Source organism: Sebastes fasciatus, chromosome 10 (assembly GCF_043250625.1).
Source record: "Sebastes fasciatus isolate fSebFas1 chromosome 10, fSebFas1.pri, whole genome shotgun sequence".
In the NCBI taxonomy this organism is placed as follows: Eukaryota; Metazoa; Chordata; class Actinopteri; order Perciformes; family Sebastidae; genus Sebastes; species Sebastes fasciatus.
In genome coordinates, this window is record NC_133804.1 from 12,968,581 (window position 1) to 12,985,306 (window position 16,726).

The 16,726-nt window shown below is 39.7% G+C and overlaps 1 protein-coding gene across 3 annotated transcripts; it reads right to left on the reverse strand.

The window, feature by feature from the left end:
• Window positions 1-153: 153 nt before the first annotated feature.
• anxa6 (annexin A6) lies at window positions 154-13,467 on the reverse strand. 3 transcript variants are annotated; one of them, XM_074648242.1, is made up of 25 exons: window positions 13,332-13,467; window positions 12,103-12,158; window positions 9,584-9,668; window positions 9,320-9,414; window positions 9,061-9,174; window positions 8,872-8,962; window positions 8,709-8,788; window positions 8,534-8,590; window positions 6,932-7,025; window positions 6,585-6,680; window positions 6,429-6,487; window positions 6,188-6,310; window positions 6,038-6,096; window positions 5,679-5,757; window positions 5,015-5,096; window positions 4,826-4,920; window positions 4,564-4,677; window positions 3,564-3,654; window positions 3,405-3,484; window positions 3,116-3,169; window positions 2,924-3,017; window positions 2,717-2,812; window positions 2,552-2,610; window positions 2,220-2,342; window positions 154-603 (listed from the first exon to the last, which is right to left on the reverse strand). In XM_074648242.1, exons 2-25 carry the CDS (start codon window positions 12,103-12,105, stop codon window positions 544-546), a joined length of 1,983 nt encoding a protein of 660 aa, XP_074504343.1. In that variant the 5' UTR covers window positions 12,106-12,158; window positions 13,332-13,467; the 3' UTR covers window positions 154-543. The 3 variants fall into 3 exon arrangements, with proteins under 3 accessions (XP_074504343.1, XP_074504341.1, XP_074504342.1); XM_074648240.1 differs by having other exon boundaries at window positions 2,205-2,342; XM_074648241.1 differs by lacking the exon at window positions 13,332-13,467 and adding an exon at window positions 12,653-12,676 and having other exon boundaries at window positions 2,205-2,342.
• Between the last annotated feature and the right edge of the window lie 3,259 nt (window positions 13,468-16,726).

Below are 16,726 nucleotides of genomic sequence, written 5' to 3' on the forward strand. Positions count from 1 at the left end.
CAAACACAAACCAGGGCACCCCACCCAGAACACATACTGTAAAAAACAAAAATAAAAAAAAATAAAGGCACAGCGAAATGTGAGCTAGCATGATTTAAATTTCATATTAACTAAAATGTTTTCCAAGAAGAAGAACAAGAAAGAGAAAACATATATAGTTTTAAATCATTTTATTCTATATGATACCTTAAAATCACAGTAATCATTGGACGGACTGCAATCGGAAGGCACTGTTCGACTTGCTAATTTCCAATATGCTGTACATGTGAAGCACCTTTCTACACCGACATCGTGAACATCTTCATGTAACATATTATGACTGTAAAAAAAAAGAAAGACATCACCCTGACATACAGGACAAAATGAGAGCAAGAAACTAGCTTGGAAGGCTGGGAGGTCATAGGTCACTTGGTTTGGCTGAGGAGTGGCAGCAGTTTAGGGACACTGACAACAGATATTGACGTTAACCACCGCAGTTTCACCCAGTGATCAGGCTTGTCTTGTGGTTTTTCATTGAAGTCTGTGAACGGAGTCCTGACGAGTTTAATCTTCTCCTCCACAGAGCAGCAGCAGGGTTTTACGGTAGTCTCCCGAGGTATCACCCTGGACAATGACGTAGAACACACACAAAGGAGCTTGAATTATGGAAAATACTGTTTTTTTGTCTGCTGACATTAGGTCATCACAGAGATGAAACTAGGAAGCAGGGTTTATTCTTCTCACTCACACAACAGCAAAACACTGTTTCATTAATGTTGAATGAATGTGAGTCACGGGGACAAGCAGAACTCTCAAGCCACGAGTCACCAAATCAGCTAAAATCAAGTGGAATTACCCTTTAGATCAGCTGACACGCAGAGATGCAGATTTCTATCTTTGTAATCATCATCACAAATATAAAGACTAAATCTTTTTAAAGGACTTGTTTCTCATTGTGGGAACTATAGTCATTTGATTTCTTTCCAAAAGTTAGATGAGGAGATATGTCCTTTTCACAGCAGCCATTTTGACATATCATAGCAGGGTGAACACAGGTGATTGATAAAATTAATGTTGGTCCAGTTTTATTTAGTGTGTCACAGACATCCCAATACCAGTACATACCTAAATGGAACAGGGCCATAATTAATGTTATTACATGGCTTTGGTGAATGCTCGATTCTGATTGGTCAATCACGGCGTTCCATGGTCTGTTATTTCTTTATAGCAGACTGTCGCTATGTATAACAGACCGTTGCTATGGGCGCAGTTCTGATGTTGGACTCTGGCGGACCATTTTTGTGTCAAGTTATTGATTTCTTAAGTAAGTAGCCGTGTAATAAGCGGGATAATGTACAGCTAGCAGGTCATTGTTGTGAAATAAACCGCTTCAGAACAATGCAAGCCCTAAAGCCTGGCTGTACATTATCCCTTACTTATTAATTACACCTGTGTTTATCCTGCAACGACAAGTCAAAAGGGCCTTTTCTAGTCAGCAGCCGGTTAGCTTAGCTTAGCACAAAGACTGGAAACTTGGAAACAGAATGTCTAATGTCAAAAACTATTCTTTTGAATATTTTTTAAATGTACCTGGTTAATCTGGGATGTCAGTGACACAATTTTTTTCTGTAAATTGGTTAAAATTTCGAATTTATCAAATAAATACAAAGACATAGTATTTGGCAATTAATCAAAATCTCCTGTGCAACTGAAATTGACCCACCTAAAAATATAAACAGAACTACACAACTCTAAAAAATTCATGAACAAAAGATTGTAATTTTTCACTAGTACACACTTCAGAATAAACAATATATAGCAATCCTTGCTGTTGCATAATCTGGTAATATTTTTGGGTCAAGCCAATCCAGGGCACCCTGCAGTACTTGCTTGTTTGTATTGGTGTCACGGTGATTTCATCTGTAAATTATTATAGAACTGCTTCTGGGTACTTCCTGTCTCTGCGGCTGTCAGCCAATCACACAGCGGATATAGAGAGAAGTTAAGCATGCAAGGGGAAATTCCTGAATAGTCCACCGCAGGAAGCTATAGATTACCGCTCCCCCCCCCCCCTCGCCCCACCACAGCAGCAGAAGAAGGATGTGCAAAACACACACACAGAGCGGGACAAAGGCCAAGAGACAAAAACTCCACAAAGTCACACAGATGAGATGAGGACACAGCAACCCATCCAGGAGTGTTAGTTGACAAAGGCTCAGACTTACGATCATCGTTTCTACCTGGATGAATTCGTGGAGGGAGACGTCGTGCGTCTCCTTGAACTCTTTGCGAATGTTGAAAAGGTCGACCTCGCTGCGGGACACCATGATGCGGATCAGCGCTCTGTCGTCCGTACCGATGCCCTGTGGCGGACACCAACAAATACTTTGTTTATTCTGATTTAGTTACAGTAGCTGCTGCTGTCTGAGAGCATGCAGCAGCATTAATACCAAGAAAATACACATAAAAATACCTAAATATATTACATGCATCAACACATATGCCCTTATCACTATCTGCCATCCGAGGCCCGGATGACGTGCTGCAGACCTAAATCATTATGAATAAATACCTTCATGGCTTTGTACAGACGGTCTGCAAAATAAAAGGGCTGGTTCTTCACACTGCGAACTGTGAAGCAAAGAGAGAGCAAGCAAGGGCTGAGGAGGAGTCACAGAACAGGTGTTGTGTCAGCAGTATACACTGTGAGTTAAATAAGGTCAAAGACAGTTGTTACCTATCCCATAAAAGGCATTTTTGACATCTCCTGACATCTCCTTCTTGATGATCTGTTCAATGTCCTTGTTGGAACATCTGACAAACTCCTGGAATACTGTGAATAGCAAGGAGAGTGATCATGAGCTGGATAGAGAAACACACACATTTAAATTTGTAATTCATTGATCACTATGATCTATCTGTCTTCTTGACCTTTGACCTTTACCTTTCCTCAGATGGGGGAAGCTTCTGGTGCACAGAATGCTCATGAACTTCATCTCCATGTCGTCAGAGTCGGCATTGCATGCGTCAGCAAGTTCCTGATAAGTTCAGGAGGAACAAATATTCAAACCCATTCTTCAATTTCATTTTTTTAACACAATGAAATGTTACAGGGAAATGTCACACACTAAATCACCTGAGCATCTGCATTAGCTCTTTCCTCATCTGCAGGGCCCTCCTCTCTTGCACCCTGGACAGAGTAAAGACGGTTAAATGCTCAACTTAACTATCACATTTATTTAATTTTATTTATTTTAAATAGTTTTTTTTTAATATGTAACATAAGAGCTTATGAAGGAAAACTGTGTGTGATTAAATGGGTATTTTTTTTTTGCTCTCTGCCACAGTCAGCAGACTGACTGCAACCAGTGAGTGGGCGTGGAAACAAAACACAGACAAAGTTCTCATGGTGATGAGGACGTTACCTGCACGAGAGAAACGAGGATGCGGCTGAAGTGGCCTGATGTTTCTGAGTGAATGGCTTCCTCCATAGACTTCTTATAGGCTGTGATGTAAATGGTTTGCATGTCAAAGGTTTCAAGAACAAGAAAGAGATTTTTAATTTTTTTTGGTATCAAACTCACCATCCTGATAAGCAGCGTTCATGGCGAGTATTTCTTCATTGCTCCTGGTGACCAGGATCTCGATCAGAGAGTGTTCGTCTGTTCCAGCCCCCTGATAAAAAAGAGTTTAAAGCACAGAAAGGCAGGGGGGTTTAACAAATGCAACAACCAAACAAACAAACCACATGAACAACAACCACACAAGACAGCTAGCAAGCGAGTATGTGTGAACCGTGCCTCCTCATTGCTACTGACAAAATCCATATTTTGCTATTTTTGTTCCTCATTTTTCTGCATTGAGGTAACTAATGAACAAAATATATAAAGAAACCCTAAACCTAGAGTGGCGGCGCCGCCATAGGAGGGGGCCCAAATTTGAATTTCGCCTAGGGCACCAAAAGAGCTAGAGCTGGCCCTGTTTGTTCCAATTTATATAATCTGAATTTGTATTTTAATGACAGAACTTCCTGGTCACCTCCTCCCTGATAAAATAGGTTGATTCACAGTTGACCTTTTTAAGCCTAAATAGCACATTGGACAATTCAGTGCGTGTGACCATTCAAGCCATAGAAATGCAGCAAACATGTAATATTTATTTTGTCTTTGTGTTGTTTCGTATTTTGACTGTATGCATTCAAATAAGCAATTTATAAATTTCCACTGCATGTAAATGTACATAATAGGGACATACAATAGTAAAACACTATTTTGATCTCACTTCCCGTATGTTCAGAATAAAGGATGAGTCAGGTTTCTACACAGGGCAATTCAGTTGGTGTTAGATAAGATATAAATACCTAAAATGCAAAAAATGATTTGACTTCCAAATACATTCAGCGTAATTGTCACGACATTCAAGCACCAGCTATACCTCTCTGGGCCTGACATCAACCATCACAGACTTGGATAATAATAATAAACGGGGTAAATTCCACCCATGAGCTTCTCTCTTTACTACACATGTACTGTAAATCAATAACGTCAACAAAAAAAGGAATTAGGTGATTTGGATCAGCTGTACCTCCATTGCCTTCCTCATCATTTTGGCATCAAACTCTGCAGGGGTCAACATGAGCCCAATGATCAGCCTCTCCAAGTTTTTGGACAGCTCAGACTTCAGGTCCTTCATCAGATCCTGAGGACAGATCAAACACGCTGAGTTACAGGAAACAGCTTGAAGCAAAAAAACAATGAGATGTCAAGGTTAACATATCCAGTGTTAGAGTTTAGAAGACATATGATCCAGCTTGAGACGTCATTTATTTTTGTTGAGGTTCTCTCACCCTTCCTAGTTGGGATTTGAAGGCCTGTCTGATCTCTTGCCTCTGAGCGTTGCTTCTCTGTGCAACAATGTCAATTATTGCATCTTCGTCCGTTCCTGTGTAGACAGTAAGAGGCAGCAACATTCGTAAAACCTTTTTTTTTTTTTTTTTTATTGTAGCAGTGTAAATTATCTTTTTAAGATTGCATACCAAATCCCTTCATAGCCTTCCTCAGCGCTTGTGCATCAGCAGCAGGGTCGAAACTGGACGCAGGGCGGATTGATGGCCTCAGCTAAGGTAGTGGGATGACACGATGAGAAGTGTGAGATTCAATAATTACACACACACACATAATATGGACAGTTTCACTTGATAAATACATATTAAATTAAATAGGATTATCAGATTTGCAAGATTAAAGCACTAAACCTGCAGAACTCTACAACATAATGCAAAATGGTTTGTTGAGGGGGAGTGCGCCCCCTTGAGGTTAGAAGCCATGCAACCACCAACAATGAAAAAGGTGGGCAGGCTGAAAATAACTGAGTTGTATAGAGCGTTAGTGAGACAAGCCTTTGTTGACCAAAAATGCTGAGATCTTTTTGACATTCACTCCAAGGACAAAGAGAGGCAAACGGTGGTTTGGGGAGTGCATTACAACAAAAATGATTTGTATCTGAGCGAGCAGCATTCTGATCCTATCCGCAGTTACACAAAGCCTTCGCTGTGTGTAGACATGGCAGAGTTATCAGCACAAGTTCGTGGCACTGCGAGAAGCAGGTCACTGCAGGTCCAGCAGGTGATTAGGATGCATGCCGCTGCCAAGCCAAACATGCAATGACACATCTAAAGTGGGAGCAGATTGGGCCCAAACCTGAACTTTGGTCATGGAACTTGTTTCCCACATCTTGTAGGCTATCTGAGCAGCTTCAGGGAAGAACTCTCCAGCTAAGCTGTAATCAGTTTGACACAAGACAGCACGGTCAGCAAAGCCAAAACTTCAAGTGGTACAGACTGCTCTGGAGACAGGGATCTATTATTAAATACACTGCTGCTTTACTTTCAGACAATCTTTGGACATCAACTTCACCAAGTAATTCACTGTTGCAATGACAACAAATCTTCTCCCATAAGTCAATAATAGTTATACTCCCCTCAGAAAACAATAACTTCTGAAAAGTAGTGCTCTATCGCCCCCCTCTGGTTGCTGCTGTTGCTTGCAGCCATACTTACTCATCATCTCCTCCACACAGATTAAGCAGAGTCCTTTTGTAATCCCCTGATGTGTCATCCTGACAGGTTTGAGCACAAACAGAATCAGGTTATAGGTGTACCATCTTCTGATGCTATGTAATTTAAAAATCGTATTAGTGTTTAACCAACCTTGATCATGTTATAAAGTGACTTCTCATATAATAAACGGAAACACTCTCGAATGTCCAGCATGTCTATTTCAGAGCGAGCGATCATGATCCTGATCAAGGTGTTGTCAGTTGTACCGAGACCCTGGAAATGAAGGAGAGGACAAGTGTTAAAGATTACTAAGGCAACTATAAGTAGTCCTGAACATGTCTTAATGAATGTGTTGCTAAGGCATATCTATCTATTTTCTAACTTTTATTACCTTCATTGACTTGTAAAGGCGCTTGGCAAAGAACATGGGAACACTCCTTATGCCCTGCACTGTGAGAAAAACCAAGAAGAGAGCCATGTGTGTTAATTTGACACCTTGACACCCTCCCATTCCGCCATAAAGAGGTACGTTCAGTGTGTTTCTTACCAACAGCCAGCATCAGCCTCTCGAAGTCGCCAGACAACTCGTGCTTTATGCTGTCCTCTATGGTCATCTCTGCAATCTTCTCGAACGCATCGAAAACTAAACAAACAGAAGACAACATTATGTATTATGTTATTAATCTCGATGAACATTGTTTAAATTTCCGTTCTGAGCAGCAGGCCTCAGACAGTTTTCCTGGCATTAAATAGAGACAAAGGACAGTGGTAGAGGACTGTTAACACTATGACTAAGACTTTTAAGGTGCCATTAACATCTGAGAGACTTGAGGTGACAGTGGGAATGCCTGGATGCCTCACTGTAGTGTTAATTATCCCTAGAGCCATACTCACCCATGCTGAGGTGGGTCACACTGCGGTTTCCCAGGATCATGATGAATTTGGCCTCGTCGGTCCCCCACTGCTCTTCTCCGGCTGCGTACAGATCCTATGCAGAGGTAAGGAGGCACAGGATGAGATCATGTAAGGAAAAAAAAAAGTTTCAGACATCCAAAGTCTATAATTGCATGCAGAGCTTATCTACCTTAATTAGTAACCTAATCATACATTGCAAATTGATATTAAATGTGGGTTTTTTTATGTTAAAGAAATACAAATTCCACTAATCTGGTTAATTTGGTGAGATTGTATTTAAACTTCGCTAGCGGCATGGCATTAGGGATAGCAAAGTCAGTCAGTTGGGTCCACACTGAAATATCTCACCCACTTTGGGATGGATTTCCATAATAAATTGTGCAGACATTCATGGTCTCTGAGGATGAAGTCTACTGACTTTGGCAATCCCCTGACCTTTCATTAACCCTTGTGCCTCACTATTAAAAAAATTTGCTCTGATGTCCTTAGAGGTCAAAAATGTCTGCATCAAAAAACTGCCATCAGTCCTGATCATAACTAGAGTGGCAAATATTTATTTTCTGAATTTTAACCCTTTAAATACCAGTTTGTTTACATAATACCACTGCTGTTTTTCATGAAAAACAAAAACAAAAATTCCCACAGTATGGGATATGTAAATGATTAGCAACAACACTGATTTTGATGCATTGCATTAAACACACGATACAGCAGCAATGCCCCTAGTGGAAACCTGGATAATAGCATGAATTACTATTTGCCCCATAGAGCAAACATTAGAAAATGTCTCAATCTGGTGGAAAATAGTAAAAACTACGATTTGAAGCCAGGGCTCTAGACTGAAAGCCTGATATAATAGAAGGCATGATTTTATGCTGTAATGGCTGTGAGATCAAAAATGTGGTTTTAATGGGGACATTTTTGTCCTCAAGGGTCTGAACGTGTGTATTTTGGCTACACTACAAGTATTATAGACTTATTATAGGAGCTTAAGTTGAACTACCAAAATTAAATAAAAGAAAATCACACTATTGTCAAAATGCATGCCATATGCGTAAACACAGCCAAAATGATCGAAAAATGAATAATTAAAAAGTCAGAAATGTCCCTAGTGAGGCACAAGGGAAGGTCAAATGTCAAGGTCAAAACTTCTATTTGTCCTGCACAACTAATGACCATCCCATCATTAGTTTTGCTGTACTTTGTGTTTAGTGCTAAATAACAAATGTTGGCATGTTAACACATTAAACTAAGATGGGAAACACGATAGACTACACATGATACCTGCTAAACAGCATGCCAGCATTGGTCATTGTAAGCATGTTAGGATGCTGTTGTTAGCATTTAGCTTAAAGCACCACTGTGTTTAAGTACAGCCTTATGCTATAATTAGCACCCACAAAAAAAGGTTGTAGACTCTTAGTCCTATATGATACAACAATGTCTTGATAAGCACAATCTTTTGGGTCAAAGTGACAATATGTTATAATGTTAGTCACTTTTTGAATGAAGGTCATATAAAGTCAATAAGCCCAAGCATGCTGCATTTCTTTAGTAGTCATAAAATGTTCAAATTCTCACTTGTGCATCCTGCTCCACCAGGTCTGCGTTCACCACCCCTGTCTCATCTCTGGTCCCCTGAAACCATCAAACCAAAACAACCAGTCAGCGTTTAAAGGTACTGTGGCTGAGACAGTCACTGTATGGTTGACTGGACACTTCGCTGGTGATTACATCAACTCCTCAGTGAACTGACCTGAAGTAAAACAATCAGCATCTTCTTAAAGTGACCTGTCGTGTCCGCGGTGATATCCTCCTCTATGTCTCTGCCATAGGCTGTAAACACAGACATCAGTGTTGAGAGAAGCTCAGTGAATAATATGCTGATCTAAAATGACATGTTATTTAACAAGCCTTACCGTCATTGTATGCTGCAACCATCTCATGCATCTGCCTGTTGTTTCTAGATGCAATGATTTCAATGAGGCATCGCTCGTTTGTTCCAACTCCCTTGAAAAAGAGCATTAGGTTAAATATGAAGCAGCTTCTGCTTCATTGGAAGTGGCTGGAATATGAAAAAGAGTCTTACTATGAGGTACATGTCTTACTTTGACGGCATCATGGATTTCTTTGGCATCATGGTAGGCCCTGGTTCTCATCAGACTGACGATGAGACGCTCAAATTTGCCCGTCAGCTCATACTTCAAATCCTCAATCAGGTCCTATTGAAACAACAAGAACATAATGGAGTTCTAACTACTGTCAAGATGTGTTGTAAGTTACTGTATGGCCATCTCTGAAAAAAAAGTGTTTCTATTTTAGCAATCAAAAAATGAGATGAGAAGATGATGATATGTATTCGTGTACCTTTCCAAAGCTGCATTTGTACGCTGCAATGACTTCCTGCCTCTGTGCGTTGCTCCTTGCGGTGACCAGGTCCAATATGGCGTCTTTATCGCTACCTGAGGAACACAAAGCAACATCTTCAACATCTCAGTCCCAGAAACTGATCTCTGACTGCCACGACTGCTGCTGTGTGAGATTCTTTGTGAGGTCATTCAGCCTACGAGTGGAGGAGATGAAAGATGACCTTTTCAACCGCCAAAAATCACGAAGGAGTGAGACACTCACCCATGCCTTTCATAGCATTGTAAAGGGCCTCAGCGTCAACGGTGGGATCAAAGTCCGGAGCATCTGCTATTGTGCCTCTGAACACCTATAAGAGAAAGAGTTACACTCAATTTCAGAGTTTTAATTGTCATGATTGACAGAGAAAGTGCACAGTATAGGATGCCTAGGATGTGTGGAGCTCTGACACAATACAGACAAATTCATTTTTTTGCATTAAAGTTATAAATAAAGAAGTCGTCATACACATTCACATTATCCCTTGAGCCTCTGTGTATACTGTAAATACTCCTATATACAGTATATAATGTATTAGTTTCATTATTTGCCTTTCTAGCAGCGTGGATCTAAGAATGGCAATCTTTCCACAACTGTTTAATGCATTGTCATGAAATGGTACAAACATTCATTTTTCCCCTCAGGATGAGTTTTGGTGATTCATTAACTTTAACTGTAGTGCTGCTATCATCAGGTCAAACATACAAACAAACAACATAAAGCCTACTGACTTTTCCTCCAGCACCGGCATGAGGTCGACATTTTCTTTTTGCAAAATGTCTCAACAACTATTGGATGGATTGCCATGAAATTTGGTACAGACATTCATCTCCCCCTTAGGATGAATTTAGGTGATTCCTTAACTTTAACTCTAGTGCTGCTATCATCAGGTCAAATGTTTAATTTGACCAGTGCTTTGGTTTATGACCAAATACCTGCAAAAAATAATAGCATTCCCATCAGCCTCAGCTGTACTTTGAGTTGAGTGCTGATGAACAAATGTTAAGATTGTGAACATTATTCTCATTAAATATCAGCATGTTAGCATTGTCAGTGTGAGCATGTTAGCACGCTGATAGCTCATAGCATTGCTGTGCTATGAGCTACTGTATGTGAGAATACAGCCTCACAGAGAGCCTTTTTCACAACAGACATTTTGGCATTGCATCGCAGGGTGAAGGTTGTGTCTACAAGGTAACCCATAAATTGTGAAATCTGATCTGAGATCTGCAAAAACTTGCAAAAACTCTCGCAAGACTCGCTGCCCGACGACCTATCCTAACCTTATCTATTCGAGATCAATGCCTAACCATAACAATCTCCCGAGAGTTTCTCCAGTTTGCTGGTTCCCTGCTACACACGACCCAGGGTGAACTTGATCAAATTACATGCACCAGGGGCCTGGCACACCTAAATAGATCAGAGCCATAATCAATATTATTAATTACTCCTGTGTTTACCCTGCAATGACATTTCCCCGACAGTTTATAAAGTTAAGAAAGAGGTTGGATGTGATGCTTTGCAGCCCAGGATCAGGAGGTACTTAGTACTCACAATACACTTTGCTTTTTCAGGATCACAAGTTTCCACTCCTTATCCCACTTTTTTAGCAGTGCACTGGCTTGACCCACATTTCCTTGCAGGGTGTGAGTAGTGAACGGTGTAAAAGTGGCAGTGACGGGACACTGGGACAGGAGGTGAAGCCAAGTCTGCCATTACTGCTTGCACCTGTCTCACCCCCAGCTGAGCAGAGGAAAACCTGCTGTCTGCATGTGTGTGTGCGTGTGCTTGTGTGTGTGTGTGTGTGTGTGTGTGTATGTGTGTGGCCGGTGCATGTGTGTTGGGGTGGGACGGTGGGTGTGTGGGGGCAGCAGGGAGTCAGGTTGCACACAAAGTAGCTCCCTTTGCAGGGGGTCTGTCATACAACGGCTCAAAATGTCAGAGTATACAAACAAACTCCACTGGGCATGTAAAGAAAATACAAGGCTCTGCACAAGGACGTGAAATTATCATTTTGGCCCTTTGGAGGTGTGAGGTCATTCACCTTGGGTGTATGAGAAGAACGCTTGGACCACATAGTGAAAGCTCAGACTGCAGCTGCTGTCGTAGAGATTACTGCTGCATTGAGGCAGTCAGCCAAAGTATGCTCTCCACCCCGGTGAGGGGCCACTGCACATGCTCAGATCCTCCGCGTCACTACAGCGACCATCACTCTTCACGACAGCTGGAGAGCTTCACCCACATAGCAACAGGGCCACAAATACAAGCCCCCGGCAACAGGCCTTCAACTTAAACTAATCACATTTCTTATGTGGAAAAAGTCCTAATGTGGATTTAATGTTATGAGATATATTTCTACCCCTTCCTTCCTCCCTGGGTGTGCTGCTTGTTTCCTCTGTTGCCAAGGCCACAATTGTGCCGAGTATAATAAAGAGCGAGTGTGCGTTTCACCTCGACCTGCATGACAAGACACAGACTTCCAGCTCGGACAATAAAGTTGGACGTAGCCATTGGAAAGATGCTGTCTGGAGGGTCTATCAGATGTGCAGGCGCCAAAGGTAGCAGCGACACCCTACACTGCTGCCTTTATGACAGGGAGGAATCACATGGTGGCAGGTGGCAGAAAAATTACCTCACTCTGTCCATTTCAATTGTCTCACAAAACCATCCAAAGACACAAGATCTGCACAGCAGCATGATACAAGCCACATCATACTTAACATAATGCAGTCCTATCCACTTACCATTTCTATATTTGGTCTTCTGTGTCAACACTGTGCAGGAATCAATAGTTTCTGGCCTAGAGAGAGAAAGAGAGAGAGAGAGATACAGAGAAATGCTGACGTAAGGCTGGATAAGAGCCTTGTCAAACATCCCTGTCCTAGTGAAGATGTCATTGCCCTCCAATGGGCAAGAAATCCTGCTGCAAAGACACAATGTGCATGATGACGATCCCTCCTTTTCCCTGAGTAAATCTAATGAGGCGGTCTGACCTCACATTCACCTAAAATGACACACTGGCAGATGGAATTTGCATTAAGGCAACTGGCAGGAAAACTATTTCGTCACATTTTTTCCATCTAACATATAATGCAGCCATTCAGTAAAGCATATGGAGACAGCTACTATACAGAAACTACAGCTGCTAACTTCCCCTGACTGACTGACTGTATTTCTCAATTTAGAATCAGAGTGCAAAGTTACAACACATCGATCAAACTGAAGACAGGACAAATGTTTGACAAAAAGTAAACTAATACTCATTCAGCTTTTCAAAAGAGAGAAAACTCCAACCAGGTTTTAAATGCTGTGCTGTTTGTTTAAGACAGAAGTGAAGCTCTCCCAAAATAGCATGCTCAGTTTAACTTAATGTCAGAATGAAGGTCTGGAGGGAGAGTGGGCCAGAGCCACACCCTTCTCTCTATATAGGCTATACAATCAACTATATAGTAATTGACTTATATAGTTGTTGTTTTCTGTTTATTCTGTTTATTCTGTTTATTTGTTTTGCACAATTTAAGACTATACAACATAACAAAAAAAATAAATGAATAATATACAATGCAGGAAGAGGCAAAACACCCACTGGGTTTATTTGAAGCCTCCACCTAGAGACAAGATTAATATATATATATATATAAATATATAATAACAACAATAACAATACAGTTAATATATCAAAAAATGATAAGTGTGTGTTTGTGTGTGTTTTTCTAACTTTAGACTTTTTTTTCTGCAACAATACAGATACATTTTAGTTGATAAATGATATCCCATTATATCCACTAATTCTTTAAATTAAATGGCATCTGTCTTCCAGGGGTATCTTGCTGTCTATACTGCCATTCATTCATTGGCACATTTAATAATGACGCATCAACCCACTGCTCCAGAAGCAGCTTTGCTTCGGACTGAAGAGGTTTCCTATTATTATTATTAATAATAATAATAATAATAAATATATGAAGCTTACCTTGTATATACAGGTACAGAGAGTGGTCCTGCTGTCTCTGCTCTGTCTCTGTCCGTCTGTCTCCTCCGGTTAGACTGAGACTGAGTCCCGTTACAGTACGTGTCCTCTGTGACGCAACTACTGCGGTGCTTTCTCGCGCAGCTTCGAGGTGTGTGAGCCTGAATGTGGAGAGGACACTGTCTCACTGTCTCACTGTCTCAATGTCTCACGGTAAAAACTCTATACCAGTGGCTGCTGGTGGGATTTTTTCTAGGTAGGGCTGTGCCTCTTCCAATCAATTTCAGCAAACATTACGGTGTGATTTAATGCAAAAAAAAGTGAAGGTATCAAAAACACATTTCAGTTAAATAATTAACAATAATTTTATTCCAACAGGAAGAGTAAATAATGCTTTAAAAAACACAACAGTATAAAATGTACTCAGTGGTGGAATGTAACTAAGTACTTACATACAATTTTGAGGTACTTGTACCTTACTTGAGTATTTCCATGTTCTGCTACTTTCTACTAAACTACATCTTAGAGGGAAATATTAGACTTTTTTACTCCCACTACATTTATCTGACAACTTTAGTTACTTTACAGATTCAGATTATTAATACAAAATATAATCACATTACAATCAAATTACACATACTACTGGGTGCATTCCATATTTAAAACACACAAATATTGACATTTTGTATAATTTTTATTATTATTCTTATTATTAGTAGAAGTAGTAGTAGTAGTAGTAACGCACATCTCACCTCATTTATTTTCCTCAATTATAATATTTAAAGGTCCCATATCGTGCTCATTTTCAGGTTCATACTTATATTTTATGTTTCTAATAGAACATGTTTACATGCTGTAATGTTCAAAAAACACATTATTTTCCTCATACTGTCTGCCTGAATATACCTGTATTCACCCTCTGTCTGAAACGCTTCGTTTTAGTGCATTTCAATGGAATTTCAACGGAATTGCGTTGCTAGGCAACAGTTTGGGTCCATGTTTACTTCCTGTCAGCTGATATTATTTATATCCGATGCAACAAGAAATAAACTGGGACACATTTAGAATGTTTACGTTTAAAACCGTGTAATGGTCTAAATATTGTATATTTGTGACATCACAAATGGACAGAAATCCTAACGGCTTGTTTGAAACCCGCAATTTCTGAATACGGGCTGTGTGTATTTCTCTGTATATTGAGCGTTTTGATAGTTTAACAGTATTTATATAGCACTTAAACCTGCTTTGTAATGTAAAAGACCTGAAAATCTCACTTTTTACAATATGGGACCTTTAAAAGCTATAAATAATGCATCAGTAACACGCAAACCTTCATGTCGTGCTTGGAACAAGACAGTTTTCACTTTAAACTCGTTTTGTCGGCGTTAGGGTTAAATAGTTTCTGGCAGTCAATATTTAAAACCTTTTCAGATGTTTTGGAAGTAGACATAGAACCTTCTGCTACTACTGCAGTATTTGGAGTAGCACCATAAGACATACATCTTAGTCTCCAGGCAAACAATATGATAGCTTTTGCATCTCTCTTAGCTTGACGACTTATACTTCTTAAATGGAAGGAGAAGTATCCTTACATCATACATCATTTGGTTTTGGAGAAGATTCGCTAAACTACAAGAGGGTGTGCTCAGAAATGTTATGCTATATGGAGACCTTTTTTAATCTATATAGAAAAAATGGATACCACTGACATTGAAGTTTTAAACTGCTGACCTCATATTACATATAATTCACAATTTATACTTAGTTTTTTTAATTTATTTTTTAATTTATTATTATTATTTTTAATTTACTTATCTTTTTGTGTTTTTGGTCCTTTCCTTTTTCCTTTTTCTTATTCTTTTTTTGTATATGTTTCATTTATGTTTCTATCGGATTGAATTTATTTATATGTATAAATGTAATTGTTTATGAAATTAACTCTGCTTATTTAATGGTGCAGTAATATTGTTATGGGGATATCATTTGTTTATAAAATGTATTGGATTTTGTACAGAATACCAATAAAAAGACTTTGAGCAAAAAAAAAAACGTGTTTTGTCGGAATTTCTGAACTTTGTCGCGTGACCTAGAGTTCATATGTGATTTTACCAGAGAGGGGAGCTGCTCTATTTCTGTCCTGTCAGGCGTCTGTTCCAGTAAGAGGGAGAGAGACACCAGCATAGTTAGGGGGGTGGGTAGGGGAGACATGCCAGCAGCAATGTGGACTATAAGCAAACATGAGAACATGAAACTGATAATTCATAGTTTCCCATAAACTGTCAGTGGTGGTGTGACATGAGGCACAAACATCCAACACGTTCTTTTCAGTTAGATTAGATTTATAGCAGGGGTGATTCTAGGATCAGACCTTCAGGGGGGCTCAGCCCTAAATGAGAATTTATATCTACATCAAGTTATGGATGTCTTTATGTAAAGGAAAACACAAAATGTAGGTGCCAGGTTACAATTCAAAATATAATGGAATATAATGCAGCAAAGTCATCCTGTAGGTTTTCAAATATTTGCTTTCAAATATTTATTCTCCTGTAGCGTTCTCATTTAATGTTAACCATGTATAACCTATATCTCTGTTAATAACGACCAGCTTTACCCAATGTTCTCTGTCAGAACATTCAGCAATTTTATTTGGTAACGTTTCAACTTACTTGTGTTTTTAATCAATTCATTACCTACTTCTTCTTCTCCTTTGGTTTTACTGGCGGACTATGAATGTTAACGGTGCATGCTGCCACATTGAGACCCACTTAGACCCGTTTTTAGTCTTTTTATTTTAGGGGAGTACAGGGGGACTTTAGGCGGAGATAGCAAATCAACAGTAGATGTCACATAGAAGTGGTGTACATCATCTGAAAGCTGGGAACCTGTATTGTAACATGAAGTTTGCAATAAACCTAACAAGTGGACCAGAAGTGCTTTCAGACAAATTTTTTGTGTAATCTTTCTTATTGAAATAGTTAAGCAAATACAGTATCAGTATGAAGAGAATAATTCAACAACTCATAGCAGAAGCATGACTCAGTATGTTTCATCCTGACTGGAAGCCAACTTCAGTGTCATTGGCTTTATGGTTACTATCAATGTTTCACTGATATCGCCTGACCTCAGCTTACTGTAGAAACATGAAGGACACTTTTTATTCATGCCTCTATTTGAACAGGTCATGTAGTACCCAGACTATCTGGGAAATATGGTTGTTTATGATGTGTTTTCCCTTGTTCTAATATCATATTATCCCAGAGCTTCTTTCGTTTTCTCTCCGCTCTCTGTTCAGAGTGAGAGGGGACCATATGTGGTGAACACTGATGAGGGTTGGAGGCACCAGTGATGAAATGTAATTGTTGTATACTGACCTCTTCTGCTTTGAAAATGCATTGCAT

Coding starts and splice junctions, on each gene's coding strand:
- anxa6 (XM_074648240.1), bottom strand. Junction 2,611..2,716: donor AAATGCCTTTTATGGGATAG/GTAACAACTGTC, acceptor TTTGCTTCACAG/TTCGCAGTGTGAAGAACCAG. Junction 604..2,204: donor TCCAGGTAGAAACGATGATC/GTAAGTCTGAGC, acceptor GTCATTGTCCAG/GGTGATACCTCGGGAGACTA.